The sequence below is a fragment of the Hypomesus nipponensis genome, chromosome 26 (assembly GCF_054491055.1).
Source record: "Hypomesus nipponensis isolate SF chromosome 26, ASM5449105v1, whole genome shotgun sequence".
In the NCBI taxonomy this organism is placed as follows: Eukaryota; Metazoa; Chordata; class Actinopteri; order Osmeriformes; family Osmeridae; genus Hypomesus; species Hypomesus nipponensis.
The window spans coordinates 2,310,242-2,330,552 of record NC_140386.1 but is presented as its reverse complement, the minus strand read 5'-3'; the positions used below and the strand labels follow the sequence as shown (position 1 = coordinate 2,330,552).

Sequence of the window (20,311 nt, the reverse complement as noted above, 5' to 3'; positions counted from 1 at the left end):
TTTGTTTTTATTTTAGTTTTTATGCAAGTTAGTAAAAAATTCAGATGAAACACGCCGGCAAAACAAATCTATTCTGTGGTCTGTTTATTTATAGCCTCATCCAGAGTTGTTCCTGGGTAAAACATTTTTTTGGGGTGCTCCAAAAAGAAAAAGTTTGTGTGTATATGTGTGTGTGTGTGTGTGTGTGTGTGTGTGTGTGTGTGTGTGTGTGTGTGTATGTATGTATGTATGTATGTATGTATGTATGTATGGAGCACCAAAAAGTGTGTGTGTAAAACACCTGGGAATAAATATATCGATTAGACAAAAAAAAATATATATATATATATATACACACACATATATACACACACATATATATACACACACACTTACACACGTTTGTCCTATTTCCCCTAAAGCAATAAAGCTAGGCTACTTAAAGACACCTTACACTCAAAGTATATTCTAAATGGCATAAATGCTGCCAATTAATAATTGACATAACTTATTGTAAAAGGTCAGTAGCCTAGCTTATTGATTAAGGTAGGCCACTCTGAAGCATGTACACTGCTTGCTTCATTTGATCTTGATAGGCTAAGCATTCTGTAGCAAATATTAACAATAAACCCACTTTTCATCCATTAAAACTACTTCAGCATAATAATGCACCTAAAATACAAACCAGAGCAAGGGCAGCAATCGCTATCGAATCAACAGACATGTGCAATTTAGCTAGCAGGGGAAGAATACAAACAACCATAATCACCAGTTAACTTGATTTAAATGTGCAAGAACTATAGACTTATACAATAACAGGCTTAAATGAACTTACAACATAAGTTATACGACTTACAGTTCTCAAGGACGCACACACGCAATCTCAACTGCGGTGTGAAGCATGTGTCCGTGCAATTCTCCGACATGCACTCTCACAATCACTGCTGATAGACGGCCTAAAATGTTGTATAGCCTGGTTTCTGATACCGTGGCAACAGAAATGTTGCCATAGAGGGAACACTGCACTATATATTATCATTCCAGGTACACTGGTAGAACACCAATGGAGACTGAGTTTGAAATCGTAAATCAAACTTTTGCCAGAAATTTGAGTGGAAATTTCGTTTGCATTTGTACAGGTGTATTCGTGCACGTCGGGCTGGACCTCGCAGCGGAACAACAGTTTAGTGGCCACTGTCGATTCTCACCTCACAGTTGCATATTGATCAGACAGGAAGACACACTCACCAACTTGATTACTATTGATCAAAACAGAACGAGGGTTCGGCTGTAGCCTACTTGAAAAATACTCTGTTGAGAACATATTCGCTGACATGCATTGCACGCGGGATGGACACAGCTTTTTTTTCTTCTTTTCTTCATTGCAGACTTTTTTTTGCCTTTGGCGCCCTGCAATCTTATTACTGCTCCCTTCGAATCTGGTCAATGGACCTTACCACACTTCATCAATTATAGGTGCTACAAACAGAATAGGCTAACATGCTGAAATGCATCTTACCTTTTTAGCAGTGTACCCTCCTCCAACCGCTGAACCCAGCAGGATGTATCTGATCTTAAGCAGTCGAGCCGCCAGACGGGCTATCCAAAAGTTACGGTGCTGCTGGTAGCCGCTGCCACCAGTGCCAGGGGGAAGTTTGGGAGGGCGCATGGGTAACCGGGACATGGAGGTGAAGTGGCGTGCCGCTGTGCAATGTGGAGGCCGCTGGGGGTTAGCATTAGTGGAGTACCGTTGGTGGATGGCACGAGACAGTGGGTGCAGCTTCTGCAACGGCACTCTGAACCTCACCCCCATGTTAGTGGAGACCAGGGACCTGCATGCCAAGCTGCAAGAAAAAAAAAACACATTTTGGAAAGGCTTTTGTCATGAAGAGTTGAAAAGTTAGTGGTTATTGTGGTTATTATTCAATTGATCTTATGTAACACATAAGCTAATCAGAAGTGAAACTTTTGAATACATTTTTTATCCAAAACTGAATTAGACAAAGTTAAGACATGCCTCACCAAAATGAATGGGGAACATTGTCTTTCTCTTTACAATCTGTCGCATGCAATTACCAGTCCAAAGATAATCATGCGTTGAATGTTCTGGAGAACACTACTTCTGTAACAGAGCTCCAGACTAAAGTTTTGCCTTGGTTGCACTGGTGTGCCTAACTTTTTTTATTTAGGTGCACCAGCACAAAATGTAGGTGCAAAAAATAAAAAATCCTCGCGTCGCTTTTAACGCCACAATTTCAAAGTCACCTTTTTATCACGCTCCTTATACATTCATAACTCCTCCAAAAAAGTTCTGAAATGTTATTCCGGTCAATTATTCCTCCCCTTTGTATTTCATATTGTTGGAAAGCCTGATTAGACACCTTTACAACAAGGTACAACTTGTAAGGATGGTGCATTCGTGGAATGAGCAACACAGCTAACCGTGTGGGTAGCGGCCCCCCAAAAATTGCCAAAATCCCCTGCAATATTCTTTTGTTGGTATTCACTCTCGTTTTGACTTGCTTGGTGGATTGGATGATTGCACTCTCCCACAGTAATAAGAAAAAAAAAACTACACATATTGGCCATTTTTACACTTTATTCATTTTACACTGTCACAAACCTCAATAGCGTGTGGATAATCCATACGCAGCCACAACAGCTTGGCACCTCCTCCTCATGCTGGTCAAACACTGCTGTGGAATGGCATCCCATTCCTCAACCAGGATTTGTCGCAAGTCAGCCAACATGTTTGCGTTGGTCACTCTGGCACAAACAGAACGCCCAAGCTGATCCCACTTGAAGCTCAAAACGAGAGTGAATACCAACAGAAGAATATTGCATGGGGATTTTGGCAACATTTTTGTGGCTGCTACCCAGACGGATAGCTGTGTTGCTCATTCCACGAATGCACGATCCTTACAAGTTGTACCTCGTTGTTAAGGAGGAGTTTATATTATGTAAATGATAAGTTGGAGGTAAATACCTTGTTTAATTTGAAGCACAAATCTTAAAATGTATAAAATGTTTAAAGTGCTTCACTGAGCTGCCAAACTACAACATTTTAAGCAAAATGAAAAATGCATTGGGCTATTACCTAAATAAATTGGGTAAATGCAACGTCATAGCTGAATGTTGTGTTCCCATCTAATCCATTTTTCTTCATCAGAACAATTTTCTTTCAAAATCTTTTGAATGGCAGCTCTTCTTTTGTGATGTTATAAGCAACGTTACATTTTATTATCATCTCTGATGGTTCTGAGGACCTGATAGCTGTCTGCCGCTGAAATGCAGCCCCAAATTGGTCGCACTCTAGAACCTTGTGTAATGATGAGCGCTTGTGTTGGATGAATGGCATTGTGACAACAGTTAAGATTGTACCTCAGAAAGTGTGAAAAATCATGCAATGAAAGATTTGTGGTGAGCTTATCATAGAACAGTGGTGCTGCAATATCAACAAATTGCTCAGAGGCAGCAAGAGAAGGCGTATGACAAGTTTGGATATTTCTAATTACCGTTGTATCAAGTAGTAGTTTAATTACACAGATATTGCGTGTTACGTGGTGTTCGTGAGATGTGCTTTGTCAAGAGCAGCACCTGAGAGCACATAGAGCGAGTGAGGGAGGAAGCTTTTAAGTACTTTTATCACTCAAACAAAAGTACCCCCCGGAATAAAAGTACCCACCGGAAAAATCCTCAAAATCTAATAAAAGTACCCCCCGGAATAAAAGTACCCCCCGGAAAATTGCCAAATCAGCACGCAAACTGTGTCCATATGCTATCAAAATGTGTTCCTACCAGTGTAAGTGCGCATATTTTACTGTCACTTGCAATCAGGAATAGAAATGGACAGCAAATATACCTTTGCTAGGAAAAAACTCCAACACTTGTAGTTTGGAAATACATAATCATTGTTAGAAATTTTTTAAAAAGATTGGTTACAAATATATATATATATATATATATATATATATACTCGTCCTGCAGGAGCAAAGAGTTACATCTTCCACGGCCCAAGCATCACCTTATCTCAAGTTGACACTTTACTCCCACGAGCTGAGAGGTGCTCACACCAGTCCCGGGCATCACCAGCTGCCTCCCAAGTCAGCATACTGACCTTCAACATTCTTGCACACACACCAGTTACATTTGTCACGCCCCAAAATTTGCTGCGCGCTGCTCTGTGTACTTCCACGGAATTACAAGGAAGAACGTTTTTCTAGCATAATAAAAATGGACTACGGTACAGGGAATGCTGACACTTTTCAGAGTCTTCCTGAAACCAAAACACTCGACGGGCTGTGATGTTTGTCTATGAGAAGGTCTAACTGAAGGTGCAGTTCGACCCTCAATTACACACTCGCTCTAACCATTTCACTGAGGACAGTTTTAAATGAGAACCTTGGACAATTTAAAGAAGGATTTGCTAAGCCGCTGTTGCTGTTCCAACCGTATGCTCATCACAAACGCAAGCTGCAAGTATGATTTTGTCGCTAACAGTTAGCCTATTAGCTAACGTCTCCTGTATCTAGCATAGGTAGAATGCTAAATAAATTTCTAAACACATCAACATACCTTACTTGGCAAATTACTCTAGCTAGACTAACTGTAGTCGACATTAGAAGGGAAGCTTCCGAAGAAATAGCCAGAAAATGAATAGCAGTCTGGCCTATTGTTAACGCCTGTCTAGATTATCTATTTGAAAGAACTGGAGAAAGGCAGGTGGTAGATACAAGATACGTTAGCATTGCTAATAAATGTTACTGACAAAAATCATACTTCAGCTTGCGGTTGTAATGAACATAAGATCGGAACACCTCTTTTCAGCAACAGCTTCATAGCAAATCCTGCTTTACATTGTCCCAGGTTTTCAAAACCGTCCTTGGTGAAATTGTTCGCGCAAATGTGTCGAGGGTCGAACTGCACAGGGATCTTCTACCCTACTACGGTACTATAGACAAACATCATGTCCGTCTAGTCAATGTTAGCTAGACTGTAGCTCTTCTGCTTTTTATTAACGCTGATTTGCAAGGAATGCAAGAACAGCTAGATAGCGAAAACACCTCTACTGTAGGCATGTAAACTAGTTTAGCTTGCCAACACGAGAGCACCGGTAGAATGTGTGATAATTTAGCCTAGTTTATTGACAATGGGGCTAACATTATTTCATGATCCTGACTGTGTTTCATTGAAATAAATAACCTGTGTTGTCATGTAAATCTAAAATTCAAGATGCATGTTTGGCCAGATCTATTTTTCAGCAAGATAGCTTGAGCTCACTGAAGCTGAATTGAATCATGAGTTTGTTTGCTAAGCTGTAGTGCTAACGTTACCCACCTCAGACGATCCTGTTTGCTTCGACAACAGAAGTGGAAACGACTAACGTAATCATTTCAAATGATATCTAGTCAATCTGTTGAAAACAGTGTTGTGTAAACACAATAGATTTATTTTTATGTTCTTATTTCAAGTCTCTACCTTCTTGTTTCAGTGAGTGCTGTTGGCCATGTTGCGTCTTTGCTCCGCAGCTTCACTCGTTGTAAACCAACCAATCAGCGCGCAGCTCATCTATATATTCATGAGCATATCATAAAAGTAGAAAACCTAGCATTTTTTCTCAAGTCTTACTTACTTTAGCGAGAGTTCCGTTCCATTAAGGTGGATTATTCTAGTTCTAGCTACGTAATCAAGGTTCGGAACTAGCCTGATCCGTGTCAGGCTAAAAGCAGAGAATGTCTAATCAATGATGGGCAGTAGCTTTGCTACATGTAGCGACGCTACTAGCTTAACTACAGTGCCTTGCGAAAGTATTGCCCCCCCTTGAACTTTTTGACCTTTTGCCACATTTCAGGCTTCAAACATAAAGATATAAAACATTTTTTATTTATATTTTTTATCAACAACAAGTGGGACACAACCATGAAGTGGAACGAAATTTATTGGATATTTCAAACTTTAACAAATCAAAAACTGAAAAATTGGGCGTGCAAAAGTATTTGGCCCCCTTAACTTAATACTTTGTAGCACCACCTTTTGCTGCGATTACAGCTGTAAGTCGCTTGGGGTATGTCTCCATCTGTTGTGCACATCGAGAGACTGAAATTCTTGCCCACTCCTCCTTGCAAAACAGCTCAAGCTCAGTGAGGTTGGATGGAGAGCATTTGTGAACAGCAGTTTACAGTTCTTTGGACAGATTCTCGATTGGATTCAGGTCTTGACTTTGACTTGGCCATTATAACACCTGGATATGTTTATTTGTGAACCATTACATGGTAGATTTTGCTTTATATTTTGGATCATTGTCTTGTTGGAAGACAAATCTCCGTCCCAGTCTCAGGTCTTTTGCAGACTCGATCAGGTTTTCTTCCAGAATGGTCCTGTATTTGGCTCCATCCATCTTCCCATCAATTTTAACCATCTTCCCTGTCCCTGCTGAAGAAAAGCAGGCCCAAACCATGATGCTGCCACCACCATGTTTGACAATGGGGATGGTGTGTTCAGGGTGATGAGCTGTGTTGCTTTTATGCCAAACATAACGTTTTGCATTGTTGCCAAAAAGTTCGATTTTGGATTCATCTGACCAGAGCACCTACTTCCACATGTTTGGTGTGTCTCCCAGGTGGCTTTTGGCAAACTTTAAATGGCACTTTATGGATATCTTTAAGAAATGTCATTCTTCTTGTCACTCTTCCATAAAGGCCAGATTTGTGCAGTATACGACTGATTGTTGTCGTATGGATAGTCTCCCACCTCAGCTGTAGATCTCTGCAGTTCATCCAGAGTGATCATGGGCCTCTTGGCTGCATCTCTGATCAGTCTGCTCCTTGTATGAGCTGAAAGTTTAGAGGGACGGCCGGGTCTTCGTAGATTCGTAGAAACTTTCATTTCAATATTATCACTTGCACAGTGCTCCTTGGGATGTTTGAAGCTTGGGAAATATTTTTGTATCCAAATCCGTCTTTAAACATCTCCACAACAGTATCTCGGACCTGCCTGGTGTGTTTTAATTTTGTTCCACTTCATGATTGTGTCCCACTTGTTGATTTTTTCATCAAAAAAAAAATGTTTTATATCTTCATATTTGAAGCCTGAAATGTGGCAAAAGGTAAAAAAGTTCAAGGGGGGCCAATACTTTCGCAAGGCACTGTACATTTGTCAGAAATATATCTGCAAATTAAGGGAGTCAGGTGGCTGAGCGGTTATGGAATCGGGCTAGTAATCAGAAGGTCGCTGGTTTGATTCCCGGCCGTGCCAAAAATGACGTTGTGTCATTGGGCAAGGCACTTCACCCTACTTGCCTCGGGGGGAATGTCCCTGTACTTAATGTAAGTCGCTCTGGACAAGAGCGTCTGCTAAATGACAATGTAAATTAACAGTAGGCTAAACAGTAGCGGACTGGCCATCGGGAGCACCGGGAGAATTCCCGATGGGACAAAACAACTTTTGAGCCGGAGGGCCGCTTGCTTTATATTATTTTTTTACTACTAATAAAAATTTCGGCAGAAGATTGAGCGACACGGTTGGCCGCCCCCCCTTTACCCAAGGACGGTTGGTCTATTTCAAATGAACGTCTATGCAGCCCTAAGTGCCGCTTACACACAAAAGTGACACTGACGACAGATCGAAAACTAGCTAGTAGAGACAATATAAAGATGGAAAACCAGACCAAGAAACGTAATTACCTTCACTAGACAATGTTTTACCAATTGAAAAGGCAGCTATGTTTGTTTGTTTTACATGAACTCCCAAAACTATTTTTCGCTCAAATCAGCCCAAAAAATTTGATCGCGCGCTATGCGCGCTCGCACTAAGTGTGGACGTCCCTATAACTAGCATCACATCAGGCACAGAAGTTGCCATAAGCTGGGCACTCGCTGGTGGCGTATACGGGACCGGTTCTGGTGGGTCGGTCTGGATCAAAGTCCAGGGCAAGTTTTACTCCCAGTCCGTCCCTGACAGTAGGCTACATGGACAGAGGAATTTAATGTCTTATCATCAAGCCGCATCGACAATTCCCACGCCTTCTGCAAACTGTTTCACGACGATTTTAGTATCGCACACGGTGGGAAAAATGTTGGGCAGCACATGAAATTACAACGGCACAGTCGCGCTGCGGAGGCCCACAAGGGCACACAGACTATTTTGAGCTTTGCAACTATGGGACGGCGGCAGACACCGTGTTACAGAGTGAACTGAATAGTGCACAATGTTACAATAAAAAGAAATAAAAAGACAACATGAAGTCCCCCCCCCAAAAAAACTCCCGGATTTTGGTACTCCAATGTTGACAGATAATCACCGAAAAGCAAATAACGGAAAAAGCATCTCACATATCCCATTCTGCAGTTCACGTTACAACCAATCTCACGAGAGCCGAGTACAGCGAGGGCTATGATCGTCTCATCTCCACTCACACAGTGCCTGCGCGGCCAGTCTGACTAGATAACAGCAATTGTGTATTAGCATTTTGGATTAGGCTATTGTTCAATAAATACATCTAAACATATTTTAGCCTTTATCTTGCTGACAATTGTGTTGATCACTAAATTTGCATCGACTTGGCATGCATTTTTTTTTTTACTTACTAGCTACTAATGTATCAAGCTACTTTTGACAGATTTTTGTAACTTAGCTTGCTACATTTTTATGAGTAGTAGCTTCTGTGTAGTGAAGCTGAATTTATTGTTGAGTAGCTAGTAGCTTAGCTCACTACACATATCAAGTAGCTTGCCCATCTCCATCCATCCATCCATTCATCATCTACCGCTTGTCCGGGGATCGGGTCGCGGGGGCAGCGACCTAAGCAGGGAGGCCCAGGCTTCCCTCTCCCCGGCCACTTCCACCAGCTCTTCCTGGGGGACCCCGAGGCGTTCCCAGGCCAGCCGAGTGACATAGTCCCTCCAGCGTGTCCTGGGTCTTCCCCGGGGCCTCTTCCCAGTGGGACGTGCCCGGAACACCTCACCAGGGAGGCGTCCAGGAGGCATCCTAATCAGACACCCGAGCCACTTTAGCTGGCTCCTCTCGACGCGGAGGAGCAGCGGTTCTACTCTGAGCCCCTCCCGGATGACCGAGCTTCTCACCCTATCTCTAAGGGAGAGCCCGGAAACCCTGCGGAGAAAGCTCATTTCGGCCGCTTGTATTCGCGATCTCGTTCTTTCGGTCACTACCCATAGTTCGTGACCATAGGTGAGGGTAGGAACGTAGATCGACTGGTAAATAGAGAGGTTCGCCTTTCGACTCAGCTCCTTCTTCACCACGACGGACCGATGCAGAGCCCGTATCACTGCGGACGCCGCACCGATCCGCCTGTCGACCTCGCGCTCCATTCTTCCCTCACTCGTGAACAAGACCCTGAGATACTTGAACTCCTCCGCTTTGTTCAGGATCTCCTCCCCGACCCGGAGATGGCACTCCACCCTTTCCCGGTCGATTACCATGGCCTCAGATTTGGAGGTGCTGATTCGCATCCCAGCCGCTTCACATTCGGTTGCGAACCGCTCCAGTGAGAGCTGAAGGTCACGGCCCGATGAAGCCAACAGGACCACATCATCTGCAAAAAGCAGCGACCCGATCCTGAGGTCACCAAACCGGACCCCCTCAAAACCCTGGCTACGCCTAGAAATTCTGTCCATATAGGTAATGAACAGAATCAGTGACATAGGGCAGCCCTGGCGGAGTCCAACCCTCACCAGAAACAAGTTCGACTTACTACCGGCAATGCGGACCAACATTTTGGCACCGGTCGTAAAGGGACCGGACAGCCCCGATCAGGGAATCCGGTACCCCATACTCTCGGAGCACCCCCCACATGAGCCCCCGAGGGACACGGTCGAACGCCTTTTCCAAATCCACAAAACATGTGTAGACTGGTTGGACGAACTCCCATGTACCCTCCAGGACTCCGCGGAGGGTATAGAGCTGGTCCACTGTTCCACAGCCAGGACGAAAACCACATTGCTCTTCATGCAGGCCTCTGCCAGGCCTGACCGGCGTCTTCCCCCACCATCGAAGCCAACTCACCACCAGGTGGTGATCAGTTGACAGCTCCGCCCCTCTCTTTACCCGAGTGTCCAAGACATGCAGCCCCAAGTCCGACGACACGACTACAAAGTCGATCATCGAACTGAGACCTCGGGTGTCCTGGTGCCAGGTGCACATATGAACACCCTTATGCTTGAACATGGTGTTCGTTATGGACTAGCCGTGTCTAGCACAGAAGTCCAACAACAAGACACCACTCGGGTTCAGATCGGGGGGGCCGTTCCTCCCAATCACGCCCCTCCAGGTCTCACTGTCATTGCCCACATGAGCATTGAAGTCCCCCAGGAGGACGAGGGAATCCCCGGGAGGAGCGCTTTCCAGCACCCCCTCCAGAGACTCCAAAAAGGGTGGGTACTCTGAGCTGCCGTTTGGTGCATAAGCACAAACGACAGTGAGGACCCGTCCCCCCACCCGAAGGCGGAGGGAGGCTACCCTCTCGTCCACCGGGGTGAACCCCAATGTGCAGGCGCCGAACCGAGGGGAAACAAGTATTCCCACCCCAGCCCGACGCCTCTCACCAAGGGCAACTCCAGAGTGGAAGAGAGTCCAGCCCCTCTCAAGGAGACTGGTTCCGGAGCCTATGCTGTGCGTCGAGGCGAGGCCGACTATATCTAGCCGGAAACTCTCTACCTCGCGCACCAGCTCAGGCTCCTTTCCCGCCAGCGAGGTGACATTCCACGTCCCTAAAGCTAGCTTCTGCAGCCGAGGATCGGACCGCCAAGGCCCCCGCCTTCGGCCGCCGCCCGTCTCACACTGCACCCGACCCCCATGACCCCTCCAGCGGATGGTGAGCCCACTGGAAGAGGGTCCCACGTTGTCTCTTCGGGCTGTGCCCGACCGGGCCCCATGGGAAAAGGCCCGGCCATCAGGCGCTCGCCATCGAGCCCCACCCCGGGCCTGGCTCCAGGGGGGGGCCCCGGTGACCCGCTTCCGGGCAGGGGCAACTGAGAACAATTTATTTTTTTCTTCATAGTTGGTTTTTTGAGCCACGCTTTGTCTGGTCTTTCACCTGGAACCTGTTTGCCTTGGGTGACCCTACCAGGGGCATAAAGCCCCCGACAACTTAGCTTCCAGGATCATTTGGACACGCAAACCCCTCCACCGCGGTAAGGTGGTGAAGGAGTCTAATATAGAGAGAACTGCCACTCTCGGGAAACTTCCGGGTTCTGAACTGGTTGAAGTTCCATGTGAGGGCGCTAACGAGCGAGTGCGGAATGAATGGAAGTCTATGGAGCGGTACACCTCAAAATCCACTTTCCTCCGGATATAATTTTTTTGTCTAGTAATTTGAATTCTGAATTCGAAAGGGGAGGCCAAAAAAATACACACTGCTGGCTGTTTTAAAGTCGCCTTTCTGTTCTAAAAAGCTTTTGAAAATGTAATTGATGTCATACACATCGTATGACCAGAGCTACTGCTTTGAGGCAAGCTCTGGTCTAGAAAGAGTTTTGGCTTGCTAATGTTGTTGCTAATGTTGCTAATGTTGCTAATGCTCTGACATTCTGATTCCGCTTCGGATGCCACCAAGCGGGAGCTCTGGTCGTATCAGTTCTTTACTAACCAATCAGCATTCAGTAGCAGAATGCTAGCGTGTTATGGGCAACAACGACTCACCATGTAAGAAATCAAAAGGATATAAGTACTCGTTCATTCAATTTTCGACCTATAATCCATGTTGAACATGCACAAACTACAATCAAATTGGAGATTTTTCAACGACAATCAGGCGAAAGAGACAAATTTAGCCGTTTAGCTCCATTGACTCCCATTCAACATGCACTCGCTCGCGATCACCCCCAGTGGAGCTCTGGTGGAACTGCAGCCAAATTCGGTACAATGGGGTTTAATAGGGAGTGGCAAGGCTCTCCTTAAACAGGCTCTGGTGGAACGGAACGTTAGTGGAACGGCTTGAGGCTTGAATCTAAGACAAGTCTAAGTTGACGTTTACCTAAGTGAGACTTATTTGTGTTAGCGCGACTTGCGTTAGCGACATTGATGGAACACCCCCCTGGTCTGTCCGTAGATTGTTGACCTGTTCTTCTGGAGCAAAGACGAAGATGAATAAATCATGTCTGACCACCACAATATTGTTATGGTTATGCTTGTTATGAAGGGCTCTACAGTGCGACCATTTCACTCGCATTTGCGCCTAAAAATATGTACGTGCGAACTTGAAAAATAAGTTACGAGCACAGTGCGAGAGTGACGGGCTGTTGTCAATACATGGAACAACAGCACGATGAAGTGAAGCATACCATTGATTTCACATGGAAAGCTCGCACTGCACTATGTAAACATAGCATAATGACGCGCGGGCGACGATTTGCAACCAATGGGCCAGAGCCATATAAAGAGTTACGACACTTCGATCTCGCCGACACTTGATCACTTGGTTCAAGTAGTTAGCAGCAAAAAAAAACACTGCTGGCAGTGGCAACCTGTTTGAATGGTTTTCATCGGGACAGATAGTAGCAGCATCTCGATTTACTGACATTTTCGGTATAGCCTACACATAATATCAACTGGTTACTGGTGTGTTGTACTATGTATAAGTCTGATACTTAATTAACATTTATGTATTACATTACTTATAACGCTAGGCAGCAATATTGTCAAGCAAAGCAATAAATGGCTATGCTATCTACCATAGCTCACACCAGCTCAATTTAAGACAAGAAAGGAGTTTGGTAAATAGAACAGAATATACAAGGCAACTAATTGCATTCAATTAAACATTTTATTATGGAATATGTCCAGTGAGAGGGTCGTCTGTTTTTAGTGAGTGGACCTGAAATTCCTGCCGAGCGTCGACAGTTAGCTGGACGATAGGGGACCCCTTGATCTGCAATTCATTGTTGCTAGCTCTAATCAGATGTGCATTTAGAATATAACAAGCTATATCTTACAACAGTGTTTCCCCTATGTTTCCGCGGCCCGCCACGGTTACATTTCTGCCGCCGCGGTATCAGAATTAGAGCTGTAAAAAAATTTTGGTCGTCTATCAGCCGTGATTGTTAGAGGTCGGAGAATAGCACAGGGGTAGACCTGACCAATAAACTTGAAGTAAAGCTGGCTATATAACATTTGGGTGAGCGATTTTGCCTCGTCGGAAATGTGTGTTTCTCTAGGTCTTTCACAAACTATTACGCCATTCATGTTCAGTGTTACGAAGCAAGTTAGCTGGTAAATTGATCAAATGACTGCATTATTTTAAAACTATTTTCAAAATCAGCTAACTTGATTTGTAACACTGAACATGAATGGGGTTGAACGTTGCAAAATACAATACTTGGGACTATAGGTCGCAAATGACACGCTTTAGGCTACTTCTTCCTTCTTCGATTACGCTAAAATGGAAGTCTATGGAAGTGTCCCAACTCTCTTTATATGGCTCTGGGTCTACCTAGCTTTGACTACCAAGCCTTTTAATCCATGGCGTGCTTACATAGTCTATAATGTCCCAGTGTTTTAAGAAAATATTAACTATAATGATATACATGTTTCTTTAACTATTTGTTCTAGTTCTATCAGAGTGAAAGTTGCTGGCCAGCATTAACTGTTAAGTCAGTGGCGTTGCTAGACATAATACTGTACTGGGGCACAGGCCCCTATTCATATCCATTCTTCCAAGCTTGTTGCGCACAATTCACTATTAGGCTATAGAAACTAACTCGCTTAACCCACTATATAACAGCTCAGGGACGCAAGTTTTGTCAGCTTTGGCAGGGGACATCTATAATGAACGCAAGCTTTGTGTTTTCGGTTTATTAAAACTCAAACTTTAGATTTGACTGGGGCACAGCAAAACGACGCCCCTGTGTCAAGTTATGTTTAATAAAAGAAAAAAAAAAGAAAAAAAAAACTGTGCTCCTAAATTTCTTTGTGTGCTCCTAAATGTTTTCATTTTGGAGCACATGTACTCCTTGGTGAAAACATTAGCGTAGAGCCCTGTTATGGTTGTGGTTGTTGTTATGGTTAGGCCTATGCCTATTCAACTTAGCTTGCTTTGCCGAGCTAGAACAACCACAGAGCAAGATATTCGAGTTTACAGTTTCTTTAATCACTACTACTTTAACAACAATACTTAAACAGTCATACTAAAAACACGAGGCAAAAAGAACAACGTATGTGGTGAGTCCTATGTGGAACGTATGATCTTCAATAGGCCTATATAAAAAAAAAACAAGTGAAAGTAATACTATACAGTAGGGCTGGGCAATATGGGTAAAAAATTATCGATATAGATATTAAAATTTCCATTCGATAACACTAATTAAGATGATTGACCACAGATCCATAGTAGAAGCAAAATAAGTCTCTTCCTCAACTTTTTCCCTTCACTCAGCATAAAGCGCGGTGTGAGAAAAATGTCTGCGGCCAGGGAGCACACACCTGGGATCAAGTAACTTAAGCTTTTTAAAACCTTGCTTTTTATCAATACCTTGGCGCAAACTCACACTTTCTGCATGTTCCAACAAGTGATTTTGCTTCAGGTGGTAAAAAAGGTTTCTCATACTAATATTATAATTGGACCAATGCGCTGTTCTTATTGGTCCAGAGACGTTCTAAGAGGTCCACAAACAATTTACGGACCTAGCAAGCGCTTGCCTTGGAGATGTTAACAACATGGCGTCTGCTGCAGATTTGTCATGTTTGATTTGGGATTTTCCCACGTATTGTTGTACTATATAATCAACCAAATATGGACATTTCAACTGCAGGGCTCCAGACTGCAATCAAATGGTCGCATTTTGCGCCCAGTTTTTGAGACAGTGCGAGCATTTTTTACAAGCACTCGCGCATGTGCGACCTACACATTTTGAATTTATTGGCTGCACAATGTCAACATACGTTAGCAACGACGCATAGATACGACGTTCTAGTAAGACAGCGATATCTGCGTGCCCTCAGCATTAGTACCGTAGCTAAAAGTCTAGAAATGTTTAGGCTATTTTTCGTTAGGTAGCTATAAACCTCGCTAAAAGTCTTCGAAAGTTTAGGCTATTTTTCGCTAGGTTCCTACGAACTTGTCTTAATCTGCCAGACAAGTGGGTTACCCTTCGTTCTTTTGGTGAGCAGTTTCACAAGCTCTACTTACCCGGCGTCATGGAGCCTTGCAGCTAAATACTTATTTAGCACTAGCGTTGCTAGCGTATCCCTGCCTGTGTTTGAGCTGGTGGCTGTTATACTCAGCAAGTATCGTGTTGTTGTGTCAGAGGACTGATCGAAAAGTGCATCATACATTTAAGTCATTTAGCTAAGACTTGCATGTACAGTACGTAATGTCACATTAAATAATGTACTTAAACTCAAGCTTATATGGTGCGTCGCTGTCAGTTGTAAAAATGACAGTAAAAAAACGGACCCATCTGCATCCGACGCAGGCAAATCCCACAATTTCCCCAGAAATTGTCCCAGGGGCGATTCTAGGATCAGACCTTTATGGGGGCTCAGCCCCCAATGAGAATGTGACATGAATACAGTGCCTTGCAAAAGTGCTAAACGTAAACCCCCTTGCTAATATAAATCCCTAATTTCACTGGATAACAATTGATACATGCATGTATTATTATGCAAAATATTGAATGAAAACACTAAGGATGTCCCTTTCTTCATGAACTACCAGCATCAAATGATAAAACAATATATTTTAAAAATATATTATTTTTAGGGGTGCTGAGATTAAATTTAGGGGTGCTTGAGCACTAGGGATGGAGATTTGAACTGATTTCACTATTCGAATAGTATCCGAAATTATTTTTGAATATCCGGATAATCTATTTTATCAATGTGGTTCCGTTATGTAATCAGCCTGACGTGACGCAAAGCATACAGTAAACACATGAACCACCACACATTCTGGCAATTTTTGGGACTGTTAAACTATTAGATTAAATAAGGGTTGAATAAAGAAAACAAATGAAAGATCAATTTATTAACATGACGAAAAGACAATGAACTTGAAAAAACGCTGCGTCTTCAGACGAAGGCTCTTAATTTGGCGGAAAAACGATTAGCCTATTATTATGTGAAATAAAAAGTAGGCTACATTGGACTAAATTAAACACATTGGGTAGGCTATCCTCCATAAAAACGAAAGACACATGGAGAAATATTGCATATTAACTTGGATATTAACTTGGAACCGGAATCCTATAGGATAAGGTGCGCCACCACACATTGCAAACATAAACAGCCGATTACGCTAGCTCTACATGGCTACTGGTAAGAAAATAAATAAGCCACAACTGCATTAGCCATACGCATTTTTATTCAGGCGAATTAGCATGTAAACATGCTCAGGGGAGAGGCGAGTACGGAGTCGTTTTACGAGCAGGCCGGCGTAGAAAAGACTGCAGGAACTGAGGTTGCTGCGTGGTACTGCCAGGACACTGCTTCTTGTAGCGCCAAATTAAATGAAAGGAGACTCGCAGCAGAACGCATGCGTAGCCTACCTTTTTTGATGGTTTTCATCATTTTCTAACGTCACAACTATTAGAATTCACAACATGTCGCGACGGTTTTTCAATAAAACATTTTTTTAATCAAACTACGCTCATAAGTATTCGAAAAAAGTATTCGAATACTAACTTACTTTAGGATATCCGGATATTCGATTAACCACGCCCATCCCTATTGAGCACTCCTAAAAAGGGTCTAAAATTGCCACTGAATTGTACCCTCTCTAGTTACATTAATAAATGCATTGCAGGTCAATATAAGGTGTGCCCCTAAATTTTCCTCTTGCGCTCCTAAAATTTTCAGTCAGGGGCTACTGTGCTCCTAGTAAAAAAAAGTTAGTCTGGAGCCCTGAACTGTCTCAGTTAACAAACATTTTAACAAATCTCTGCTTACAAATGCGTTTGTAGACCTATCGAGAAGTCCACATTTGCAGTTTGTCGTATTACCAGACTTGGTAGCCACCTGTTTGTCTACAAAATTTGCACCAAACATTGCTCTGCTCTTTGTTGGATTTCAAAAAGCCAAACCACTTCCAAATTGAAGACCAACTGAAGAAGACCAACCGTTTTTATCAATAATTTCTTCATTGGAAGTTACTCCCTCGCCATGGCTATCGCTGCCGCCGTTTTCGGCATTAAGACTCATTTTCCGCGGTTAACATTAGCTACTCCACTCGAGGTGCTCAGTATACTTTAGTGAGCGTCGGCTACCATTTCTCCGCAACTTCCTGCTACATCACAGAAATTAAATGGACTGCTGTTCCTAATTATTCTCTATCGACATTATCGAAACTGAATTAATGTTACGATATCTTTATTGAGGGAAGTCATTACTTCGATATTTGTATCTATTTATCTCCCAGCCCTACTATACAGTACAAATAGCAATGATTTTCGTAAAGTTCACATGATGTATCTGCTTCATGATCGGACTTGTACCCCATTCTACCAGTTTTCTAACTGCAATGCCTTAGCTCACACGCGTATGACGTGTATAGCAAGCCACTGCTCTGCACACAACCCGGAACTGGAAAGATGGCGCGGCCATTTTGGGCTCTCGCTTGCCTCACTCAGACTAATATACAGTCGACACAGCACGCCTACTCTTTAAAAACGTCCTCTAGCCCAGCGGTTCTCAAAGTGGGGGTCACAACCCCTTTTGGGGTTTTCAGGGGGTAGTTAAAAATGTTCGGAGGCAAGATGATTCCTGCCGGACAATTCAAATATGGGAAATAAAATTCCCATGTTTCCTGCTTTAATATCTTTGCCGTCCAATCACCGATTCTATTTCTGAAAACTACCAGATACTCATGACAACTTAAGCTCGAAGCACATATCATTGGCTAAGGGGTTACTGGGAGGGGGAAATAAATGTATCGTCAGCAACGGCAGCCATTGTTTTCTGAGGCGGAGCCAGAGCGGATACCATGGGAGATTGCCTACAGTGTTAGATTTACAGCTTCAAATTGAAATCAGAGACGATATGAGTAAAGACAAGTTTCTTTATATGTATCGTCAATATTGTCAATTAAAAACATTTTTACTTACGAAGAATTTGTTTGTGGGAGTGACGCAAGTTTTTTAGAAAATAATTACGTGTCCGACATGCCGGACAGGCAGCTATGACGGTAGTAGTAGCACTGTTAAGCCTCAATTTGAGTAGATTTTAGAAAACTTGGAAAAACAACATTATCTAGCTAGATTATGTACACTGTAATGTAAATGTACAAGCCTTGTTTTGCCAATTCGGTCGATTGTGGAAGAAACGTTTTTTAGTTAGAGAGAAGTATCCAGCCATAGCGCTAGCTACTTTTGGGGGATGAGAATTCCAGTTTCCCCCATGTTTCCACTAGTCACTAGAATGGTCATAACTTTTATTGAAAATATGACATTTCTAATCTGTCTTCTGTTCTACATTTCCCACAAATTTGTGGATATTCCAACTACTCAAAGTATTTCTCCATACTGTAAATAAAGTGGTTAAAAATGTATTAAATTGTCTGATGAGGTATGGTGGATGGAGAAGTGTATGTAAAAGATGGCTGCCTGAAATCACCTTGATAAAACATTATTTTCCTTAAGTAATCATATTTTTATTCATATCATAAAAATCCCTTAGTTCTCCTCTTCGATATGGTATAAACAGTTCTGCAGATGCACTGTTCTGTCATGTTTAAGTTCTTGTTATAACTAAACTAGGCATCTTGTCATTTTTCCTTTGATATAATTGTTTCTTCTTTGATTATTTTCCTTTCAGTTTGTACAATTGTAGGAACATGCAATACACAGGTTTTAAAATAAGCAAAACATTTAATAGGGGGTCGCCACGGAATTTTGGGGGGGGGTCGCCAGGGGAAAAGTTTGAGAACCGCTGCTCTAGCCGAGGAGCGGGGGATGGGGGTCTGGCCTCACTGCGCCACTGAGCATCCATAGAAATGAATGGGGACGCCATCTTTAAAAAGTAGGCTCGCTTGGTCTACTGTACAAGTCTATGGTTGTCCCGCATCCGTTGTGTATAGAGGCATGCATGCATATTTTAATACATTTTCGTATTAAATCATACACCTGAACTGTTTATACCATATGGAAGAGAAGGACTTTCTAATTGTATAAATGTATGCATGATTATTAAATAAATTATTCTTTAACAAGAAGATTTCAAACAGCAACCTTTACAATAATCTTCTCTGTTTGTCCAACCTAATTTTCAACCATTATTTTTATTACAAGATGAAGGAAAACTTGGAGCATATGAAACATACATAATTATGTGGGCATAGTAGAACAGGAAACAGATTAGAAAATATATCATTTTGTTAAAGTTATGACCATTCTAGTGATTAGTGGAAAATCCGGAATCCCCCCCCCCCCCCCCCCCAAAGAAACTAGTTATAGCTCTAGCTATACTCCTCTCCATTACTAAAAAGGTTTGACTTTTTTTCCACAATCAAATTGGCCAAACAAGTTATAAATATTTAGCTTAAAGGGTACATAGTGTAGCTAGCTAACTTTTATTTAGCAAGTTTCACAGAAATCTGAAAAAGGATGAGGCTATACAGTACTACGGTCTAGGGCTGCAACTAACAATTATTTTAATAATCGATTAATCAGATAAAAAAACAAAAAAGTATGAATTTCCAACCCTTTATTCAAAAACCGAACTGACACTGCAAATTCATTGTGCACGTTCTGAAGATTTTATTGCACTAACAGGCACACAATTTTGAAAAAGTTATTAATATTAGCGTTGATTTAATGCTGTCTTCCAAGATGAGCAACTTATTTGAATTTTGTTTAAAACTTTATTGAAAAGACTTTATTAGAATAATTAAGATTTTTGACACAATTTTGAAAAAAATTAAGATTAGCAAGGATGAAGCTATTTTCAAAGATTAGTGATTTATCATTTTATTTGGAACTTCATTGAAAAAGTTAAGGCTGTGGAAGTATACCAGACATTGTTAAGATACTCTGGTGTCTATTTGAAGTTTTATATTCGAAAAAATATTATAAAAGTCAAAATTTTTCAAAATGGTATGGGTTGTTTTCACCCCGTCCCTAACGCGATGCTGCAAAGTAGCATCTTCCGAATGTGACACGAATGTTGAATATGAAACTAACTTCACCTCGGTCAATTAACACACTGTTTTGATGTATTTAGTGTGAAATGCTCCCACAACTTGGATGACTTGGGTCGTACTGATTTCTCTGCCTCCGCCATGCGTTTCAGAACGTTACTCAACGACGTCTCTCCGATGGCCTTTCCTCTACCTCCGCTCAGTGCTCAACAAATACTTTTTTTTTTATACTCAAACATCTCCACGACATAT

General features: G+C 42.5%; 1 protein-coding gene across 4 annotated transcripts in view; it reads right to left on the bottom strand.

Moving 5' to 3' along the window:
• The window catches only part of opa1 (OPA1 mitochondrial dynamin like GTPase), a 124,781-nt gene that overhangs the window by 94,400 nt on the left and 10,070 nt on the right, over positions 1-20,311 (bottom strand). For all 4 annotated transcript variants that reach the window (XM_084693206.1, XM_084693207.1, XM_084693208.1 and 1 more), the window contains exon 2: positions 1,499-1,823. In XM_084693206.1, coding sequence (XP_084549332.1) covers positions 1,499-1,823 — 325 coding nt within the window. The remainder of the gene's footprint in view (positions 1-1,498; positions 1,824-20,311) is intronic.